Here is a 21,805-nt window from a genome sequence, read left to right as displayed (position 1 = left end):
ATATAATCTACTTCTATAAGCCCTTGCTAGTTAAATACTTAATTTTAGTGTAGAAGCAAAACACTTTTTAGCACTTTTTAAAACATGTCTTAACATTTGAATATTACATTAAAAAAAAATTTATACAAAGTGTATAATAAAAAAATGAGTTATATGAATTCTTGTCATAGACTAAATTTTAAAATTTTGCTTAGATTGCATTTTGATAGTGGGGTTGATTTTTATCATTTACAATAATTGAATCATTAAATGAATTATCTCTCAAAAATTGATTACTGATTTACTATTTACATATTCCATTGATGAATCTGGGAATATTAATATTAATTATGTACTGAAAGGAAAATTATTTACCCCATCAACCAGCGGGGAGGTCAGAGGTCTCCCGGTTTGCGTCACTAGTCAGGATGACAAGTCAGGCGAGTGAAGGGAGAGAATTTTGGGGTCAACGATAAGGTGAAGGGCGTGATCGAGTAAAGGAGTCTACCATTTATAACAAATATAACAACAATTTATTAAAATAAGCGAATTAGACAAAAGACTACACAAATTGCGTTTCTAAACCGCCTAATATGCTAGAGAGGGAGAGTTTACACACTTTTTCATGCCTCTTTGTAGAGTTCCTAGACGATTAAGTCAATGTAGGCACATAAATGTCTAAGGAAAGGTGGTTTTAATCCAACTGAGGCACAAAATATATGTTCATGACTTTGATGATTTGATATCGACACTCGTAGATCGGAATTCGGCGGGTTCGGAGAATCAGCGTGATGTCGTCGGTCTGGCGTTCGTTAAGAGACTCCCCCAAGAGGGGGTAAGAACTGTCTTTTATAGCTTTTTGTGGGGAATTTACACCACGTGATCGGATGTTCATGAGATAAAGGTTATAGGTACTTACCCAGGGACTTAAAACAAGTGACGAAAGTTGGATGTTAACTATAAACTTTTCTGCAAGATGAGCTGCAAGTTCTGCAGAGAACAGTAGATGTTGATAGTTATGACAGGAAGGTTTACACATTCCTGGCTAAGATCGTTTTTTTTCTAATTCGTTACATAAACGAAAGTAAATTGATTAACATTTTTGTTAATAAAAGAGTGTGATTTTCGTTACACAAATTCTGGATCTCACACATCCAAAGACTTGTATAGAAAAGGAGAAACAGTATAAATTCTATTGTTGGAATAAGTAGTAATAAAACCATACATTTTCATGGTTGCAGTTAAATAAAATAAACATTTTTATAGTTAAAATTGTATTATACATATTAAAATCCATGTAATCCAAAGTGTATCATATGTATACTATTTTTAACAGAATTAAAATTTTAGATTCAAATTAATTTTTTATTTAAATTATTAAAACTTGTTTAATCTTCTTTTGATTTTTAGAGTATCTTTAAATGCAGTGGCTCGAGCAGCTATATTGAAAATAAGAACATCAGTTGCACAATTTGGATACCGGATGAGGTCATACAGTGGTACTCATATTAGACCTCAAGGAGATGATTTTGAATCTGTAGTATCCAGATTATCTCTAGCTGATTTAAATAGAGTATTATTTAGATGTGATCCTGAAGAAAGAGATGATGGGAAAGGTGGAGGAACATACCATATTCCTAATTATGGGAATCTTATTTACTGCGGTTTGCAAGGTTTGTATATAAACTAAACATGTATTAATCTATATATATTTTTTTATTGTAAGAATTAACTAACTATAAATAAGTGTTAATTGTTTAAAAATGCTGAAAATTTAATTTATTCCAATTAATAATAAAATATTTATATCCTTTTGTACTTGCTAAGATATATGTAAAGAATATATTTTTGAAGAAATTTAGAAGAAATTCAAACATATATTTTTACTCCTCCTTTCCTTTTGTCCCAGTTTGTCCATGTTTCTGTAACCCTCTCTCTTCTTCAGACATTCAGCAAAACTCAGTATTTTAAAATTAACAGTATTAAAATTATTGAGAAATTACTTTAATTTTTTATCATATGAATAGAAATGTAAATGGTTAATTACTAGTATTTTAATTTTTTGATTTAAAGTTCAACAAACATCTTACATTTTAAATAATAATAATTTAGGTATTATGAGTGAATTATCTACTATACATCTTCATAATGATCTTGGACATCCTTTCTGTGATAACTTAAGACAAGGTGATTGGTTACCATCTTATGTGGCTAATCGATTAATGCAACATCCTTCAACAAAAGAAGTAATGGAAATTTTTACATATTTTTTTTCAAGAAATCAATTATTATATACTAATGTGTATAATGTTGTTTTCAGCTCGGAAAGTGGTTTGAAAAAGTGTTTCATTTTCTTAGTCAAATACCACGTTATTTAATTCCATCATACTTTGATACAATAGTAACTGGAGCATATAATGTCCTTCTTTCTGTCATCTGGAGAAATATGTCTGAGTATGTTAATTTAAATGTTCAATTCTTAGATTTTACAGTAGAATAAAATTACATTTATTAAAAATACACATACTTACTCTTAATTAAATCTTTACAGATTTATAGCTGAAGGATCAACTTTTGTAAAAGCTTTAGCATTAGCTTCAGTAATTTTGGGAGGTTGTGTTAAAAGTTCACCTTTACCCCAATTATCTCCTTCTCTCTCACCACCACAACCACCATCAACTGTTGATGAAGAGACTGGGCTCAAACAACAAAGTTGTGTTACGCTTGCTGCAGGTATCTATATATTAAACTAGTAGCTGGGACACTCCCTAGTGGGCGTTCTTTACAAATTTCCATGAGGCACGGTTCCTTTGACTTTTTTGATCCTATTAATATGCTCTACAGCTCCGTTAAAGTGCCAATGGTAAGATTTACCCTCCAAATGAAGGGGTGGCAATCCCCCCCAAACCGTAGCACCCTTGTGCGAACAATAAAGTCAAATGAACCACACCCCTATGCAAGACCCTTCGTGAGATATAAGCCCCTGAAAATTTGCCTACATCATTCCCAGTCATGTGACACCGTGATCAAAAGGGAGCCTACCACACGAAAAAAAAATTAGCGTACACTCGAGGGGTCACAGACCCGCTCATTCACAGGGTAAGTTGTGGCAAACAGGTGGTCATGTGACTCGTAGAATAATTTTTGGAGGGCTATATCTCGGGAAGGGTCGTGCATAGGGGTATGGTTCATTAGACATTTATTGTTCGCACAGAGAGGAGTCACCACCCCTTCATTTGGAGGGTAAATCTTACCATCCCAATCGTGCCATACGGATCTATATTTCTACCTATTAAACATTCTATAAATACTTTAAAATAGTTTAATTTGTTTATTTACCTTCGCTTGTAAACCTCGATTTTAAGTGTATCTGCCATTTTTTCAACAAATTTCCCGAGTCATTGCATGACGTTCACTGAGTAAGGGGTTGTTGTAAACATGCAGCGCAAGGTTAATCAAGGCATATAATAATTATTTATACCATTCTGTGGTATAAATAATAAATTCATATCAATAATAAATTTCTATTACAAATAAAAATAATTTGTTAATTTAAAATCTTTGCTAGGGCACCTCTAGTGCCTGTTTTTGGCATACCATTACGTGGACAGATGCCCGTTCAATGGGTTATATATATATAGATGTGAAAAACAAAACACAAAAAAAAAAAAACATTATTTAATAAATTTCTTAAATTAATTCCTTATTATTTAAGGATTTTATGAAATTCTTAAATAATAGGGAATTAATTTAGAAAGTTTAAATAAAAATTGTTAACTCATTTCTCACTTAATTTTTAAATGTAAAATTCACATTATAGTAGTAAATTAGTATTTAATTTAACATTCAGAATTTAATTACTTAGTGTTTAATGTATTTTTAATTCAGTATTATAATTTTAATTCAGTATATTATTTAATGATTAATTTTAGTTTAAATACATTAAAGGACTACCTCATTTTTCAACTGGTTATGCAAGAAACTGGGGGCGTGATACTTTCATTGCACTTAGGGGTCTCTTTTTAATTCCTGGAAGATTTCAAGAAGCAAGGTTATAAATCTTAATTTTTGCAATAAAAATAAGTTCAGTTAATTATAGTTTTTTGTTAAAATTTTTAAAATTATTTTTTAGATATATTATTTTAGCTTATGCTGGATGTCTTCGTCATGGTCTCATTCCAAATTTGCTTGATAGAGGAGTAAATGCAAGATTTAATTGTAGAGATGCTGTTTGGTGGTGGCTACAATGTATTCAGGAATATTGCAATATAGCACCTGATGGCTATAACATAATCAAAGACAAAGTTTGGAGATTATTTCCAACAGATGACGCTGTACCAAAAGAAGCAGGTTATGAAGTAATTATATTAAATTTTTTTTATAACAAAGAATTTCAAATATAAAACTAACCATTACTTATTTATTAGCTTGTTGTAAAGGTAAAATTTTATCATTTTGGTGTAATTAAATAGAAAATTTTAAATAATTTACAGTTAGATGGATTTGTTAAATTGAATGAAAAACTTTTTAATATAAAATTAAATTATATGTATTCATATACATTATTACAGGAACAGGAGTTACATATTGTCATGCAAGAAGCTCTCCAAAGGCATTTTGAGGGAGTAATATTTCGTGAACGAAATGCAGGTTATCAATTAGATATGCAAATGAAACATGAAGGTATGCTTTATTAAATTTATACATTTTTTTTATAAATATCTTAGCATCTTATTAAAATAAAATTTTATCTAAAATTGCTGAGAATCTCTTAAATGTTTCTTTCAAATTAGTTTGTTCATATATGATTTTTCTTGCAGTATAAATAAATATTTTATCATCATTTTTTATTTATTAAAGCTTTAATCTCTTCATACAAATTGGTGATTCAAAAATAAATTTGCTAGTGAATAAATGAAAAATAGTGATAACTGATATTTAAATTTAAATGTACTGGAAAATGTGTTACTTGATTTTCATCTTTTTCCTCACCTTGTTAGCACTAAATTGGCCTTTTCTCCATTCACATTGTGGGTTTGGCTAAGCCCACAGTAAGGTGGGTGATGAGGGACAAAGATTACATAAGTGGGACAGACCATTCATGAAAAACTCATGATTTGTTTGCACAGATTCATTTTGGTGTTTTCCAAAATGGTAGGTAAACATCTTGATCACTCTGCTCACATGCCTGACTGTAATGGTCTATTAGATCATTTGTCATAAATTCATAATTATTGCATCATAAATAAATTCCCTTTTACTTTAAAAATTTTTTTTTTTTCTGAAGATGGAAGCCATTGTAACATGCTTGTGATAAATTAATTGAATTTATATTACTTGTTCAAGACTATTCAAATTGTTAAAAGGGTTTTAGATGAGACTTAATAAATTTATTAATGCTTGTTAATTTGATATCAAATTTATTTAATTTTAAGATACTGGTATCCCTCATACAACATGGTATTTCTGCAACACTGTTTTGGAAATCCTCCATACAAACTTTCACAATTTTTAAGTGTAAAGTTTATTTGATATTTTTTTTAAATTTAAGTAAGCATGCGTGTTGTCTAACATTTGCCCACAGATTTTAGAATATCGACATTTTCAAATTATTTTGTGCTTTTCATCAGGTATACTTTAATGAAAACTGATAGTGTAATTTTTTATTTCTAGTCCTAACTTTTGTATGAATCAGGTGTCATTATCATTGCCTTCAGACTTTAGCCCTTAAGACTTTTACTGTGTTTTCTTTTTATAGATTAATCTTTGTTTTTGGTAAAGTTTATTTAAACATTTTTAGGTAAGTGTTATTAAACTTTTTTTAACCATAGGTATTACTTACCTACAAATGATTACTTCATTCATAAAAATGATGAAATAACTACAACAGTATCTTGGTACGTGAACAATTTGATATTTGAACACAAATTCTGGAAAAAAGTTGCTCAATACTGGAATGAACAAATGCAATTCACTAGACCAAATTTTCAATTAATTAATAACATATTTTTCTTCCATAAAAATAAAAAAATATGAAAATGTTGCTGATACTTTTGATGATGAACAACAAAACAGCTTTGATGATTACAATACTTTGTAAAAAGAAAAAAACCATTGTTTAACTAAAAGTAATATTAACTGTAATACAGTAGCATTAATTGTGACTGTTAATTAATTATTGATTGGAAATAAATTATCAATTACTTCAATAAACATATTTATCTTAGTAATGAAAGAGAATAATATACTTTTGTTAACTTTTAAAACCTAATCCTATGTTTTGCATTAGTCCTTTGTTTTGTACAGTATGGATTTGCATAACATGGCACTTTTTTGGAATGTAACTACTGTGTTATATAAGTGTGAGAATTCAGACGCAAGTGTAAATTTTCACATGTTGGTATAGTTTATTTTTATCATTATTTCCTTTTTCTTTTCCACTCTCGTGAAGTAAAGAGTATACCTTTTAACCCCTCAGTGTGCTGCGTCACTGAGTCAACCTCAAAGGTGACTTTAAGCTTCTGAAGAAGGACTCCTCTCACACCAGGGGATCGTTCAATTCTAATGTAAATATAAGGTGCAGATAAGTAGGCAATTAACGTCGACAATCACCTGTTACTGTCCAGAGAGTAACCAAAAGGTCACTGGCAAGGGTAAAACAAAACTCTGTACTTCCCTCTAAGTCCGAGTGAACCGATGAGAAGTCGATCTAAATGACCAAATAAGGCAATGAATTTTACTAAGGTTCTGACGTATTCTGTCATGAGGTAAATTGTATTCTGACATGAGTCACCTGAAGTCAATAAATCAGAGTTTGACAAATTTATGATGGGAAGATGTCAAATATTGGAAGGAAAGGATGACAATAACATAAACCCAGCTGTACACAAGTCGAGCTGGCGATTGCATCAGATTTTCTTCCCCCATGATGCCCCCTCCAAGATAAGTATAAAACGGGGTCGAACTTGCATCTCCGGGCAGACAGCCGAAGAGGACCCCGCCAGGTAAACACCCTCAGCAGACATCTCCCTGCAGACTTCTACAGTCGGAGATCAATGGAGCATACCCCACATCGGACATAACCGAGCAGACATCAAGGGACACCAGCTTCATACCGACATCCAAGGGAAACTACGATTAGGAACCTCCGATACCAGAGCATCCTACTAATGCCCTATATGACGAGATCGAATCCCATGAGATAAAGCCTTGACAGAATTTTGTCTCTCTCTCCAACACATCCCTCCTAGTGAGGTATCTCTCTTGTTCTTTAGTTTAGGATAGAATGTAGATATAGAACAGATTCCTGTTATTATTATACGTATGTCATTTCTGTTTTTGCCTTCGATATGTATAATCTCTTAGTAGTTTAATAAATGTGTTGTTTGTGTTCACCTTGTCTCATTGATAACCTGTCTACGGATTTCATGACCTCCCCACTTGTTTTTACCCTCTTAGCCATCCAGTACAACAACATGAGCGGTCCTTACAGACTGTTGCTGAGTAAGTGGTCATTAGGGATCATCCCAGTGGCCCCAGGTTTCTCACATAAGGAATACCTTTATTTTATTTGATGAAGTTATTAATACAGTATTTGAACAATCAGTTATATTTTAATATATACATTTTTATGAACATACACTGCTATTTATAGAAATTGTAGTACCAAGAAGAATGTATCAGATTGGTTGGAAATTTGTTTTGTGGGTAGGTCATAATAGGGAATAAAATGATTACAATGGCAACCCATTCAGAAATTTCTTGTGCAAGCTATATCTAATCAACCATCCCCAGCATAGATATAAATATAAACAATATCAGCTAAATCAGTGTTTCTCAACCTCTAACAAATCGTCGCCCATTCAATAAAACCATTATGTAGTATTGCCCCCTTTACTTCAAAATTCCAATGCTGAGGGCCAAGGCTAATGCCAAATTCGTACTGCATTGAATAGACTAGTGACTAGTATAATGTTATTTGTTTAATTATTGTATGATATAACGAATAAAATATCTAATTAATCTTAATATAATGTTTTACTATATCACCCAGAAAATTGTTTTTTGCCCCCAAAATATAAATTGTTACTAATCGCCCCCTCAACATGGAAAAATGCCCACATAGGGCGATATCGCCCCCATTTGAGAAACACTGAGCTAAATTCTGTTGCATTCTTAATTGCTAATATTATCTAGCTGCAGCAGAAGAGACCTGTAATTATGGCTGTTGAATTTCAAGCAAAGCAGGAAGATGATTTAGCCTTCTACAATATTGTAAATCATGTTTGAAGAAATGCAAATATAATGCTGTGAATTTGTTGTCAGCAGGAAGAAGGTTGTACCAACATGAAGAATCTGGAGAAAAACATTATACAAATGAATGAGAAGACCAGCACTTGTATCATATGGTACTTACATACCATAGCATTTCATCTTGAGCATTAAAACAAAAATGAAGGCTTGTCATACACCAAGAAATGTCTACAAACTGTTCAGCAGCATTTGTTGCAGAGAAAACTTTGCCATTCAATTAGGGATATCCAGATACCACAAATGTACTAATACTGGTGTCATGAATAGTTTTAAAGTATTGATATTGGTATCAATCTTAATGTTTCTATACATTAAGATCAATATACTGGAAATCATGCCAGTCATTGCTGTTTAGTCTATGGTATTTTTTATTGAAACTTTTTAATTTTAAATAAATAACGTGCTTTATTCTCATTAGTTATTATTAACAAATTTTTAAAACTGATTTTCTAATATAAACTAAATGTTACCAATACTGTATCAGTTGATTTGAGATTTTAATATATTTTCAAGTTTTTCAAATAATTGGCAAATTATTTATAAATAGTAATCTGAACACTAATCATACTATATATAGATTCTGAAAATGAAATTTGATGTAATAAATTTACTAATTTTTGGTCATTAATATTTACTATGAAAGTTTAATTTAACCAAAAATAGTTAAAGATTTGGTTTTGATTTTGGCCAAAACTGACTTTAAAATCCAAATCTGATTTTGGTTTCGGATTCGGCTGCAAAATCCAATTTCAGTTGGATCTCACCAGTCTGTGAAAAATGTAATGATACCAGATCTGATATCTGAGGAAAAGTATTGATATCACACCAAAAAGTATCTGGTATGAAAGAAAAATATTGATTTGCTATCGGCAATTTCAGGATGTCTCTATATTCAATATTAATAGCTCCCTTGATTCTCTACCATTGACATCACAGACTGCAATGGTGCCAAGAACATAGACATTGGGACAATCATTGACATTGCATAGTACTTTCAGATTTAGTTGATATATTATTAGCCAAAGAGTAGTATAAATTTATTTCTTCCTCCCCAAATTTAAAGTCATCAGATATTTTTAATTTGAAAAAAAAAAGGAATGACTAAATTAGATTTCATTTAAGATCCCATATTTTCAGACACACTGTTTTGTTTGCATAAAATGACAATTATAAAGAAATGTAAATTCAAACTTTGTACAATTTTTTAATTTTAAATAATCACTTGTCATTAATATATAGCATTATATTTAAGAAATTCATATATCATTTATTTCAAAAGTTTTAATATTTAATTTATTTTTTCATCTTCAGTAAATGTTTATTTTAAAATACATTTTAGGTTTTGACAATAATATTGGTGTAAATCTTGAAACTGGTTTTGTTTATGGAGGAAATGAACACAACTGTGGTACATGGATGGATAAAATGGGCAGTTCTGAAAAAGCTGGAAATAAAGGAAAACCTGCTACTCCAAGGTAAATTCACAACTTTTTCTTATGTTTTTCATTTAATTAATAATAAATAATAATAATAATAATTATAAATATACAATGCTTTAAATTTCATATACTTAAAACAAAAGTTTGTGATATATTTTGACTCAGAAAATCGAAGCAAACTAGAAGTCTTAAGAAATATTGCTTCCAAAACTATTGAATTATATATATACTAGGGTGTCCCTTATGTCTTGAATATTTTTTTTCTAACACATATGGCCTAGTTTTGTTTATTTTACCCTTAAATACTCGCACAATAAATTTCAGCTCATTTTGATCACTGGAACCCATGCCGAGTTGCATTGAGTCATGTCCATACATGTTGTGCTAAAGAAGTGGCGCATATTCGCTTTGTTCACCATTCTAACACAACTTGTCGGGCTACTAACACATATAGTTTTATTTTTCGAAGATGTCAGTGGAATTATGAAGTGCTAAAAAAACATATTTTCTTAGTCGGAGAGATAAACCACCAAATCACGGGTGCAAAATTACTGTCAAATCGGCAAGTACTCACAGTTTTGTTTTTTAAAATTTGCAAAGTTAAATTAACTGTGAGTGAAAGTACAAATCTGGGAATACGTGAATGTATCATATTTTGGGAAAAAGCTAGAATACCTACAAAATCTATACCTAACTGTATTAAGAAATTGGTGGAACTTTATCATGTTTGGAGAGAGTTGCAAAAAAAAATTAAGAAAACTCAAGATGTTTATAAGTGCTGTGAGAAAACTTTTCAAGTAGATTTAGATAACTTATTTGATATCGCATATGCCGATGCTCTTGAATGTATGACAATAGAGGAAGATATGATATGTTTAAAAGTGTTAGAAGGCCGAACCTTATGGCATAGCCTTTGAAAACGAAGGATGTAGAGGGAAGAAAAGTAAGGAATGATAGGAAAGTGTGAAGTGGGAACCATGGCGCCATCTCGTTCCATTTATTGAGTATACTTTAGTTACAACACTTGGGGCATAGTCTACAGATAACAGTATGGTCAAAATATATACAAAAAATAAGCCCACACATGGTACTGCCTCTAGGGAGACAGGGAACATGAGCAATTGACAGCTATGCATGTGGGCAACCAACACAAGCTGCTGAAAATATCAACCTGAAATAGCCATTCCAAACACTCACAATGTACAAAACACATGCACTGAAAAAATTAGCAAGTACACAGAACTCGCCCAGGAAATAAGGCATCTGTGGAGAATGGAAAGGGTGCTTATTGTACCTGTTGTTCTCTCCTGTACAGGTGTGATACCACATACGCTACACAAAAGCCTGGGAACGTTACAATTGAGTAGAAATACATACATCACACTACAGAAGGCCACTATATTGAATACATGCCATATTGTTAGGAAATTCCTNTCGCGTTCCATTTATTGAGTATACTTTAGTTACAACACATGGGACATAGTCCACAGATAACAGTATGGTCAAAATATATACAGAAAATAAGCCCGCACATGGTACTGCCTCTAGGGAGACAGGGAACGCGAGCAATTGACAGCTATGCACGTGGGCAACCGACACAAGCTGCTGAAAATACCAACCCGGAATGTGCTGGAGTACAATAGCACAAAGTTACACATGAAAGAAAAGAAAAAATAAAAATAAAAAAATAAATAAAATAAAAATAAATAAATAAATAATAATAATAATAAACACGAAAAGTCCCCTGACAGCCAACTTGGCCAGGTTACAATGGGGAGCAACAATGCAAAGAACCCCAGATTGCCAACTTGGCCATAATACAGGGGTATACAACACAACACAAGAGTCCCCCGATGGCCAACATGGCCAGGACCCAGTGGGAGTGGTAACAAGACTGGAATTCCCAAATAGCCAGTTCGGCCAGGTTGCAATGGGTGTTCCGAGTGAAGCTGACAGCTAGGACGCCCAGAGAATCCTAGAACGAAGGTACCGTGACCCCGGTGCCCACGATGAAATTTTTTAAAGCGTTTAATGTCTGCTTACTCATGAAAAAGTCTTTTGGAGCACAAGGCCAATGGAGGCTACACCTGTATAGTCTCGGTGAGGGTCTTTCTTAGTGTCTTAAACTTGGGGCACCTGAAGATTATGTGGTGGGGATCTTCGTCTTCCCCTGAACCACAGTCACATATTCCGTCTCCTTTGTGGAGAAATCTTAAGTAGGCACGGAAATTCCCATGCCCAGTTAGGATTTGGGATAGGTGGAAATCGAGGGTGAAGTAGTCCATCCTTTGTCTACTTGCAATGTCAGGCAGGAAATCATGGATAGTTCTTCCTGTAGATTCGCTGTTCCATCTGGCTTGCAGTCCGAAATAGTAAGTTTTTTAAGTTCCTTATGAAGCCAACAGCTGTGGAGCTCTCCAAACACTGATTCCGTTGATGATCGTGCTGCCTTCTTTGCATGAAGGTCAGCCCTCTCATTTCCCCCAATGCCAGAGTGGCCCCTAACCCACGTAAAAGAAATTTTAAGACCTTTCACAGATAGGCACTGGAGAAGTGTTACTGTTTGTGCAATGATGTTCAGTTTTGTGTTTAATTTGTGGACTTGTAGTAAGGCTGTCTTGCTGTCACTAAGAATTTCCACATAAGTTTTATTTTCATTATTAAAATGAGTGTCTACATACTGGAGAGCCTTGAGTATTGCAAAGCTCTCAGCTTGGTTGACTGTACAATGTCCTTCTAGTTTTCCACTCATCTGCCAAATGTTTCGTTCATTTGGTCCAATGATAACCATAGAACACCCTTCGCCCTCTGGTGTCTTTGACCCATCCATAAAGATTTTGAACCGTGGTTAATTTTCTTGGGTAGCGATGTGGATATTGTATATAGGATGCTGGTTGCAGGCAGGGTGTAGTTTGTAGTACTTGTAGGTGTAGTCCATTTTGTGTTCAATGATATACTCGGCTATGTTTTTAATACTTATAGGAAGGTCATTTTTGATGTTTTTTTTTGATGATACTTCATAAAAAAAAAAAAAAACTTATAGGAAGGTCAATTTCTTTAAGGAGGCCACTAGGATTTCTACTAAGGTGAAACTTCCAGTATGTTTCCAGGATTTTGAGGTCTAAGGGAGGTAAGTTTTCCAGTATCTGGAGTGCGTTGGTAGGTGCTGTTCTGTAGGCTCTTGCTACAGTTAGCAGACATGCTCGTTGGATGGATAAGATGTTTCTTTTAGTCTGTTGCTTGGTGACTGCCTTTCCCCATACCTCAGCCCCATAGAGAACCACTGGTTCAATAGCACACTCGTAGATTGTTCTGCTAGTATGGTGTTTTATACCCCATTGGTTTTTACAAATAGAACGCAGAGAATGGGCAAGTTTAATACATTTTTTCTTGATGTTCTGAATATGAGGATCCCAAGTGAGTGATTTATCTATCAGGATCCCAAGATATTTTATTTCGGTACTTGTCTGGATCTTTTGGCCATTGATTTTGATAGCTGGATGCTTGTCTAGGGGTCTTTTTCTAGGAAAGACTATTGAGTTACATTTTTCAATATTGATTTAAGCTTGTTGTTTTCGGCCCATCTATTGACAGACTTTAATAGATTATTCATGTTAACTTGCAGCACCTTTTGGTTCCTGTGCTTCATTGTAATCAGCGTGTCATCAGCAAAGCCAACTATGTCAGCATCAGGAATTGCTTCATTGGAAGGTTTGACTATCCTGTAACCTCAAGAGGCCATCATAGACCAACAGCCACAAGAGGGGCCCAGAGCAAGACCCCTGAGGGCAGCCTCTACTTATTACCTTTGTGAGTGTAGTTGTGCTTGTTTTAATACACGCTGTTCTGTCTTGTAAAAAACTCCTGAATAAAGTAGTGATGTTCTTGGGGCAATTATTGTTATTGAGGGAGTCTAATATTGCTGGCCACCATGCATAATCGAATGCTCCCTTGAAATCTATAGAAACAGCTAACGTATGCATGTCTTTCTGTTTGGCTTCTTTAATGATCCCTATAAGTTGGCAGAAGGCTGTCCCCATACTTCTGTTTTTTCTAAACCCATGCTGGTTTGGGTGGAAAAGATGCCTTGATTCCATATGATGTTGTAGCCTCCTTGCAATTAGAGCATCTAACACCTTTCCAAGAATAGAAAGCAATGAGATGGGCCGGAAGTCTTGCAGCCTTATCTGTTGACCAATGTTGCCTTTGGGAATTAATTTAATATGGGCTGCCTTCTACTTCTTAGGGAAATAGCCTAATTCTAAACACTTGTTGTAAATCACTAAAAATGTAGTGGGGATGGCCTGATAAGCCCTCTTTGTCATGTCTCCTGAGATACAATCCATTCCGGGAGCATTTTTCCGGCTTATATGTCTGAAGCGTTTCCCTATCTCTGATGGTGTGAAGTTCTTGTCTAGTGAGTTGTTGTTGATTAACTTGCTCCTTTCTCTGACCTGTTTATGAATTTCAGTGTCTTCATGTTGGTTGTCCTCTGGAAAAATGCTACTTAATATGTAGTCATAAGTTTCTTCCAGGTTGGCTGTGTAACTTCCATTTTCCTTCATTATTGCATTTGGTATGTTAAAGACTTTGGCCTTTTTGAATGCGATGTAAAATGGCTCCTTCCAGGGATCATCACCCCAAATGTTTGAGCAAAAGTCCTTCCAGGATTCTGTCCTGCTTTTGTTTATTAGGTCCTTGTATTCTTTTCTTTCTTTGGTGTAATTTTCCCTGGCTTCCTCTTTTTTTCTCACATCAGTCTCCCTACGGAAGTACCTTTTGAGCTTTCTGACCTTCTTTATTTTTCTTGTAGTGCCGAGTTCCACCAAATTACTTTGCGGGTAGTGGCCTTTATTCTGGTAGCGAAGTTATGTGCTTGTAGCATAGTAAAAGTTAGTTTTTCAATCAAAAGGTCCAGGTCTCCAGGTGTTTGAATGTAAAAGAAGGGGCCTGGGTCCCATGTTGCTTTAAGAGTCTCTTCATATAAATCCCAGTTTGTCCTTCTTGTAATTTTTATGTTGCCTGTTGGAATACATTGGTCGATTTTCGTCAAAATATAATTATGGTCGCTAGGATTTTCCTTGTCAAGAGTAGAGCAATAGATGACTTTGTTCAATAATGGGGTATTGCAGATACACACATCTATCCAGCTCTTTCCTCGAGTTGTGGAAAATGTTGGGAGGTCGCTGGTGTTTGTAGAAAATAAGTTATGCTCTTCAATAAGCTCCCTGAGGTCTTTACCCCGTGGATCTTCTCTTGGTGCAAACCACAAGGGTGATTTTGCATTGAAATCACCAGTAATGTAGAAGGGGGTGTTGGAAAGAGACTGAATAATACGGCCTATGTCCTGGAGTGGAGCCTGGATGTTTTCTGTAGGTGGGATGTAGACCGACACTAGATGAAGTGAGAACTGGCTGGTTTGAACATGCACAGTAGTAATAAACTTGGTACTTAGGTTCGGGATAAACTGGACGTCTAGATGTGGATTTGCCACTATTATGGTAGCATTTGTGCGGTCCTGACTTGAAAGATAATAGGCTTTGTAGCTTCCTAGTAGGGCAAGTTTATTGCTTATCAGGTAGGGTTCTTGGACAGTCATTAGATCAATGTCCATAGTGCTAATATCTTAGAGGAGCTGGGAAGTGGCAGCTTTGCTTTTCTCTAGATTTATTTGCAGGAGATGTAAATTTGATTTTAACTGGGTATGCCCAATGTTGGAGGTAGCTGCTGAAACTTGTGGGATATACTGGTTGCTAGTACCCATAATTGGTTACTTTTATTATGTTGGTCTTTATTTTTTGTGTCGTGGGACAGATTGGGTCGTAGGCATTATGGTGTGTAGGCATTATGTGGGACAGATTGGGTCGTAGGCATTATCTTTTCCCCATAGGAAGATTTTTGTTTGAAATCATACAGTTAATGCAGATTGGTTTGAAATCTTTACCAGAACAATCGGAAAACTTATGTTCCTTTGTGCAGTGGCTACACCTCATTTTGCTCCCACATTCATGAGCAAAGTGCCCAAAACCGCAGCACTTGAAACAACGCAACACCAAGATGAAATCGTCTACCTTGACATGGCTCCAGGCCAATGCCAAATACCTTTCTTTTATGAGTATGTTTCTAATACTAGGAGTGACACTCAATATGACGTGCCGACAATTTTCATGCACCTTTCCTCTAGTTAGTGTTGTTGTTATTTTACATTGCTCTTTGAAATCTTCTTTTGTCATCCCCATCCAGATTTGATTTTGTTCGAAGAGTGTTTTAGTGATTTCTTCGTCTTTAATATAGTTGGGAACATGTAACATTATGATTTTGGGACGTCGTCCCTCAGAGACTCTGGCTGTAGTCTTGGTAGCCAGTTGTGGGTCTGCTTTCACAGCTTTTTTAAGGGTGTGCCCATCTTTATGAGATCCCACTCTTAAGCAGACTCCGTCTCCCTTGATTTCATGAATGGCTTTTATGCTGACCCCAAGCTTGTGGGGCTTTATTCTTTCCCTGAGAGTAGCAATTATTTCCTTTCTATTAAGACTCTTTCCATCCTCATCCTGATTAGTGTATAACACAAGGGCCATCCCTCTCCTGGGCCCTCTCTGTTTACTTCGTTGTTAAGTGTCTTGTTGATATTTTTGGTTGTAGCACTTGGACTACAGTTAATTTGTGCTATGTCCGCATAAGTAAGCTTCTCGGGTACCAGAGTTGGTGCTATGATGGGCGATTTAGCTCGGAGTTCCCTTAGAACTCCATGAAGTTGGTGGACACATCCATATAGTTTTGTTGATGCGTTTCTTATTTCGCTGCTCTCCTCCCTGTTGGTTCTGGAACGAAGAGTGTCTGGACAAATTTCCATGATCCTTTATAGAAAGTTTGATGCCTCTTTCAAAATGGAGTCTTCTAACAGCGCAATTTCTACCTCAGGGTGAGAGTTCTGAGAGAGATCCATGTCAATTGTGTGGAATAGTCTGGCCTGAATGTAGGAACTATCTCCTGTAAATGTGAAGTGAAAAGTCCAAGTCCTTGGACACTAATACACCTGAAATAGCTAATTTCCCAACTTCTGTTACAGCAATACCCAGTCCTGACAATTATGTAATGTGTACCCCCCAGCAAGATCAATCAACAAGAGAGTAAGAGATTATGGACTAGCCTAACAAAAGTTGGCCCTATTGCCTTGGAAGATTTAAACCAGAGAATTGTTTCCACTTTTCTTGGGAGTTAATTAAATTAAATAAATGCCCAAAATAGTCCTCATGCTGTAAATCCTAGCTTAAAACGAGAAAAACTAGTAAAAAAGGCAAAAACAGCGAAAAATTGTTAAAAAGAACGTTAAAAATAACTAAGTTCGTTAAAATACGTTGTAATGGTCAGTTACAGACGAAAAATTTCAAAAATTTGAAAATTTGCAATGTTAATCTATGGGAAAATTTTAAGCACAGATAACTCCTTTAAAAACCAACTAACCGCTACACCCTTCACAGAGCATTTAGATAATCACACCTTGTGACAAACCCCCTAATGCCACTCCGTCAGTTTCGTCCCCCACCCTCTACCCAATCAAGTATGCAAAATTTAATGCTAATTAACTTCCCCTTATTTAAGATAAATAAGCTATTAACATACCAAAATTAACAGGCTTGACAATATGTACAAGGTGGTAACTCAAAATCAAAAGTTTCGCACAAAAACCCAACTTTCTGGAGCTCAAAGAGACCACTTACTTAGTAGCTGAAACTTAGTGCCCTCTCGTAATAGAGGAAGATAAAAAAATTCTCACAGAAACAGAGATAACTGGGGCATCCAGGCTGCTTGGTGGGTGTACAGTCGACCCCCGTATAAGATCATTGATTATTCCGTTTTATATGAATTCCATGTTGTACAAGTCACTTAAATTTTACAAATACGTGAGCCGTTCACAGCCCGGTACACGCATTTGTAAAATCTAAGTGACTCGTACAACATGGAATTCATATAAAACGGAATAATCAATGATCTTATACGGGGTCGACTGTAGATAAAAAATTGGCTGAAAAAGAAGAAAGGGCAAGGCAAAGAAAAATAGAAGTAGAGAGAAAAAGACTCAAAAATATTTCTATGAAGGCTGCATCGACTTCTTCAATATTGCATGATTTATCACCACTCCAGGAACTATATGACAGTTCTCATAGCTCTGACAATAGTCTGGATGAGCTTTTTTCTCAGGAATCCAATACTGTGTCATCTGAAGCGAGTGTAAAAAGAGGAAGAAAGGATTTCATTATGCCTAAACTAGTTGCAGCTTTAGACAGATGCCAGTTGAGCATTAGAAATTCTGTTTATAATCTTCATGCTACAGTGGAAGCACTAGGGCTTCGCTTTGATGAATTTTCAATCAACAAATCTTCACTTCAACAGATTTGGATATAAGTGAGGAAGGACAGAACAGAAGCCAAAAAATCAGATTTTCAGGATGATGTGCCAGAAGTAGTCACTGTTCATTGGGATGGCAAATTGTTACCTGGCTTGAATGTTAGAAGTTCTAAAGAAGAGCACCTACCAATCCTTATTTCATTCGGAGAGAGGGAATAACTACTTGCCATACCAATACTGGACAGTTCTTCTGGTAAACACCAAGCCAAAGCAGTTTCAAATGCACTGTATGATTGGAATTTAAATGACAAAGTACAAATAATGTGTTGTGACACGGCAGCGTCCAATACGGGTCGCTTAAATGGAGCTTGTGTGCTATTAGAACAAAAGCTAGAGAGCTGTTACTCTTTGCTTGTCACCATCATATATATGAGCTAGTTTTAAGAAGTGTGTTTGAAACAAAAATTCCCCAAGTTACTAACAGCCCCGATATTCAAAAAATTTAAAGACTCTTGGAAAACATTGATTCTACAAACATACAAATGTGCATTGATTTTGTAAAACAACATTTCTATGACATGGAAATTGATCAACTATTATCTTTTTATGTGAGAGAACTTCAAAAATCTATTGTGAGAGATGATTATTGTGAATTAGTTGAGTTATCTATCATGTTTTTGGGAGGAGATAAAGAAAAAAATTTAAAATCAGGCCTCCGGGTGCAATGCATCAAGCAAGTTGGATGGATAGAGCTATTTACTCTTTGAAAGTATGTTTGCTGCAGTCTCAATTCAGAATGAACACCAAGGACAAACAAGCATTACAAGACGTTTGCTTATTTATTGTAACAGTTTATGTAAAACCCAGGCTTGGATGCAGTTTAGCAGTACAGGTGCCACATCAAGATTTGTGCTTTTTAAAAACATTAAAAGAATACAAAAAAGTTGACTAATTAATTTCCCAGGCAGATTTGACCACATTTTGTCAACACTTGTGGTACTTATCTGAAGAAATAGTCTTATTATCATTATTCAATGATTTAGTTGACAAAACATATACATATGGAAGTTTAGAAGGCATTACTCAATAGTATTTCCTTTAAAGGGGATGAAAAGAAGTGAGAAGGTGTTAGATGGAAGGAAAAGCTATTTGCGGCAGAGGCCAAAGGAGATGAAACTGTGAAAGATAGAGAGAGGTCACCAGCCGTACCAGGACTTTATTGAAACAGAAAAAATGTTACAATGAAAGTAAATAAATTGATAACACAATTAAATGGTTACATGGGTACAAATGGAAGTGGCTATACAGTGGATATACAGTGCAACTATGGTATGACAATAAGTGATACATACAAGAACAAGCAGGTGCGCGCGTTAACAGTGATGAACGAAGCCCATGCCTGGGCAGGCGTGGGGCAAGATACGGATGATTAAACTGTAACACAAAGTGACAAATGCAGAAAATGGACAGAGAAAACAAAATTACAACAGATAATTGCTGTAAAGTACAAGTGGATCTTGAACATTGATATAATAATAAACAGAACAAACAGTAATGCACAGGTATTATACTAAAGGAAATGGTATATGAGATCCATGCGATAATAATACAAACAGAGTATCCCAAACATCAATTTTGCTGACATCCTGTGACATAAAAAAAAAAAAAGATAGTTACGGTAACAAAGCAGGGAGAGCGGAGTTACCTAAGATACACAATAAAGATGTGAGGTAGGAGTACCTGAATAGCGATACAGTATACAGCCAGTAACCAAGTGACAGGTTTCATGTACAAAATAATCTACCAGATGAAGAGTGACAACTTACCGTTGAATGAAGTCCATTAGAAGGGGAACTCAGTCATCGTTTGTTTGATGCTGGACATGGGATGGGTCGAGGGCCGCCATCGTCTTCAGGAAGGTGTTCACCCCATTGAGAATGTCACGGTCCTGCAGAAGTCTGTTGTGAGAGCATGGCCAACTATAGTTAGATTTGAGGCCCATCAGTATGATCCTCTGCTGCGCGTAGAGCTTGCAGTCCCAGAGAAGATGGTTGGTGTCTTATGGAGAGGAGGTGTTGCACAAACAGGAGTCAGTTGTCTTAGTTGATGAAACAATCAAGATGAAAATAGTAGCTAACTTGGAACGAGAAAGTATATCCGATTTTGGGAAAAGGTTTATTCCATCAAAAGAAAGAAATAGTCAGCTCTTTGTATGTTATGTAGAACTACATGTTTTGTTTGTACTTTAATTATATCTTATTTAAACTATACCTACTTTTTGTTTCAGGAAAAAAAAACCTTAGATTGTTTTGTGTCTAGGAAGAGCAAAAATCTGTTTACTAGGTTAAAAATTGAAAGCAGTTTACTTCAGAAAAGCGTTTTTTCATGGGAAGAAAATGCTTCTTTTGTGCAAGCTAAAAGAAATGTTCTTTCTCTCAAGGCGGTGAATGATACAGCTGAAAGAGCAGTTAAATTAGTGAAAGCTTTTCATGGGTTAATTACCGCAGATGAAGAACAGAAGCAATTTCTTTTACGCTGTATGCAAGAACACAGAAAACTGTATCTGGACTGTAAAAAGGAGACATTGAAAAGAAAATATCCACAATAATAATTCATACAAATTTTAAATATTATTCTTTGTTGTCTGATTTCCTTATTTACCCAATTATTTAATATTACAATGATCTGGTCATGTATTACAATGATGTAGTTGAGTGATAGTCAAAAATGACTTTATAAAAACTTTGAGGCTTAGTTGGCATGGGTTATCGTCATCATAGGGGATCAGTATTTCATATGTAAGTAAGTCTTAGTGATTTGAAAAGAATTAAGGGATATGCATTTAAAAATTCGAAAAAACATTTTTTTCTCTATTTAAGGGACACCCTAATATATATACACACACTTGTGATGTTTCCATAGTTTTCATTTGTCTTTTGATGACATAAGTGACCTTGGCCAAACAGTAGCTAGTCTGAGAACCTCGCTTAATTTTCTGAAATGCCTTGGTGAAAGGTATTGTGGATTCAGACATCGATTCAGACAGAATGACTATGCTTGACAATTAATTGGGAAAAAATTCATTTACTTCAGTTTGTATTTACACACTGCAGATACTATGCAACTACCTCACAAAGAGTTACAATCAGACATAGCATACCTTAGAATTATTGTTTACAGCAAGGAGTGAATGTGGTGTCTATGTCCAGTGATATCTTCAAATTTTTTCTTGGATAATCTCACTTGTTACCCTGGGGCACTATGCCAAGCACTTTTACTTTGCTAGAACAACTGTCTGTCTGTTTTTTCCTATTGTACATCTAATTAGCTGGATAATCAGTTGATTTTTACCCAATACTGAATGAAATTTGTATTTAGATGATAAATAACCTATCTTCCTATGGGAATATAGCTAGTATATATGTATTCAGTTGCACTTGTTGATGGTAATTTTATTCTCTTTTGTTGTGATGCTACACTTTTCCCGTGTATTAAGTTAATTCTCAAATACAGTCAAACCTTTCGTTTTCGAAGAACTTTTAGGAATGAATTAAGTTCAAAAACCATGTTCTCAAACAAACAGTTTATATAATATGGATTAATTTGTTCCTAACCCCAAAACAAAGTCTTTTTTTTACCTTTTTAGCTGTATTTCATGCATAAAAATAACTATAAATGCAATATAATGTTATATTACATATATAATATATATATATTATATTATA

The 21,805-nt window shown here is 34.7% G+C and overlaps 1 protein-coding gene across 1 annotated transcript in view; it reads left to right on the top strand.

Moving 5' to 3' along the window:
• LOC111620046 (glycogen debranching enzyme-like) overlaps nt 1–21,805 on the top strand; it is a 76,241-nt gene that overhangs the window by 48,916 nt on the left and 5,520 nt on the right. Inside the window, exons 19-26 of the mRNA XM_023361891.1 lie at nt 1,382–1,652; nt 2,092–2,225; nt 2,300–2,433; nt 2,531–2,712; nt 3,928–4,030; nt 4,112–4,337; nt 4,551–4,662; nt 9,632–9,767. Of these exons, the coding sequence (XP_023217659.1) occupies nt 1,382–1,652; nt 2,092–2,225; nt 2,300–2,433; nt 2,531–2,712; nt 3,928–4,030; nt 4,112–4,337; nt 4,551–4,662; nt 9,632–9,767 (1,298 nt within the window). The remainder of the gene's footprint in view (nt 1–1,381; nt 1,653–2,091; nt 2,226–2,299; nt 2,434–2,530; nt 2,713–3,927; nt 4,031–4,111; nt 4,338–4,550; nt 4,663–9,631; nt 9,768–21,805) is intronic.

Source organism: Centruroides sculpturatus, unplaced genomic scaffold (assembly GCF_000671375.1).
Source record: "Centruroides sculpturatus isolate CEXI.00-Female unplaced genomic scaffold, Cexi_2.0 scaffold12, whole genome shotgun sequence".
NCBI lineage: Eukaryota > Metazoa > Arthropoda > Arachnida > Scorpiones > Buthidae > Centruroides > Centruroides sculpturatus.
The sequence above is the reverse complement of the archived record's forward strand: the minus strand, read 5'-3'. Positions and strand labels throughout refer to the sequence as shown.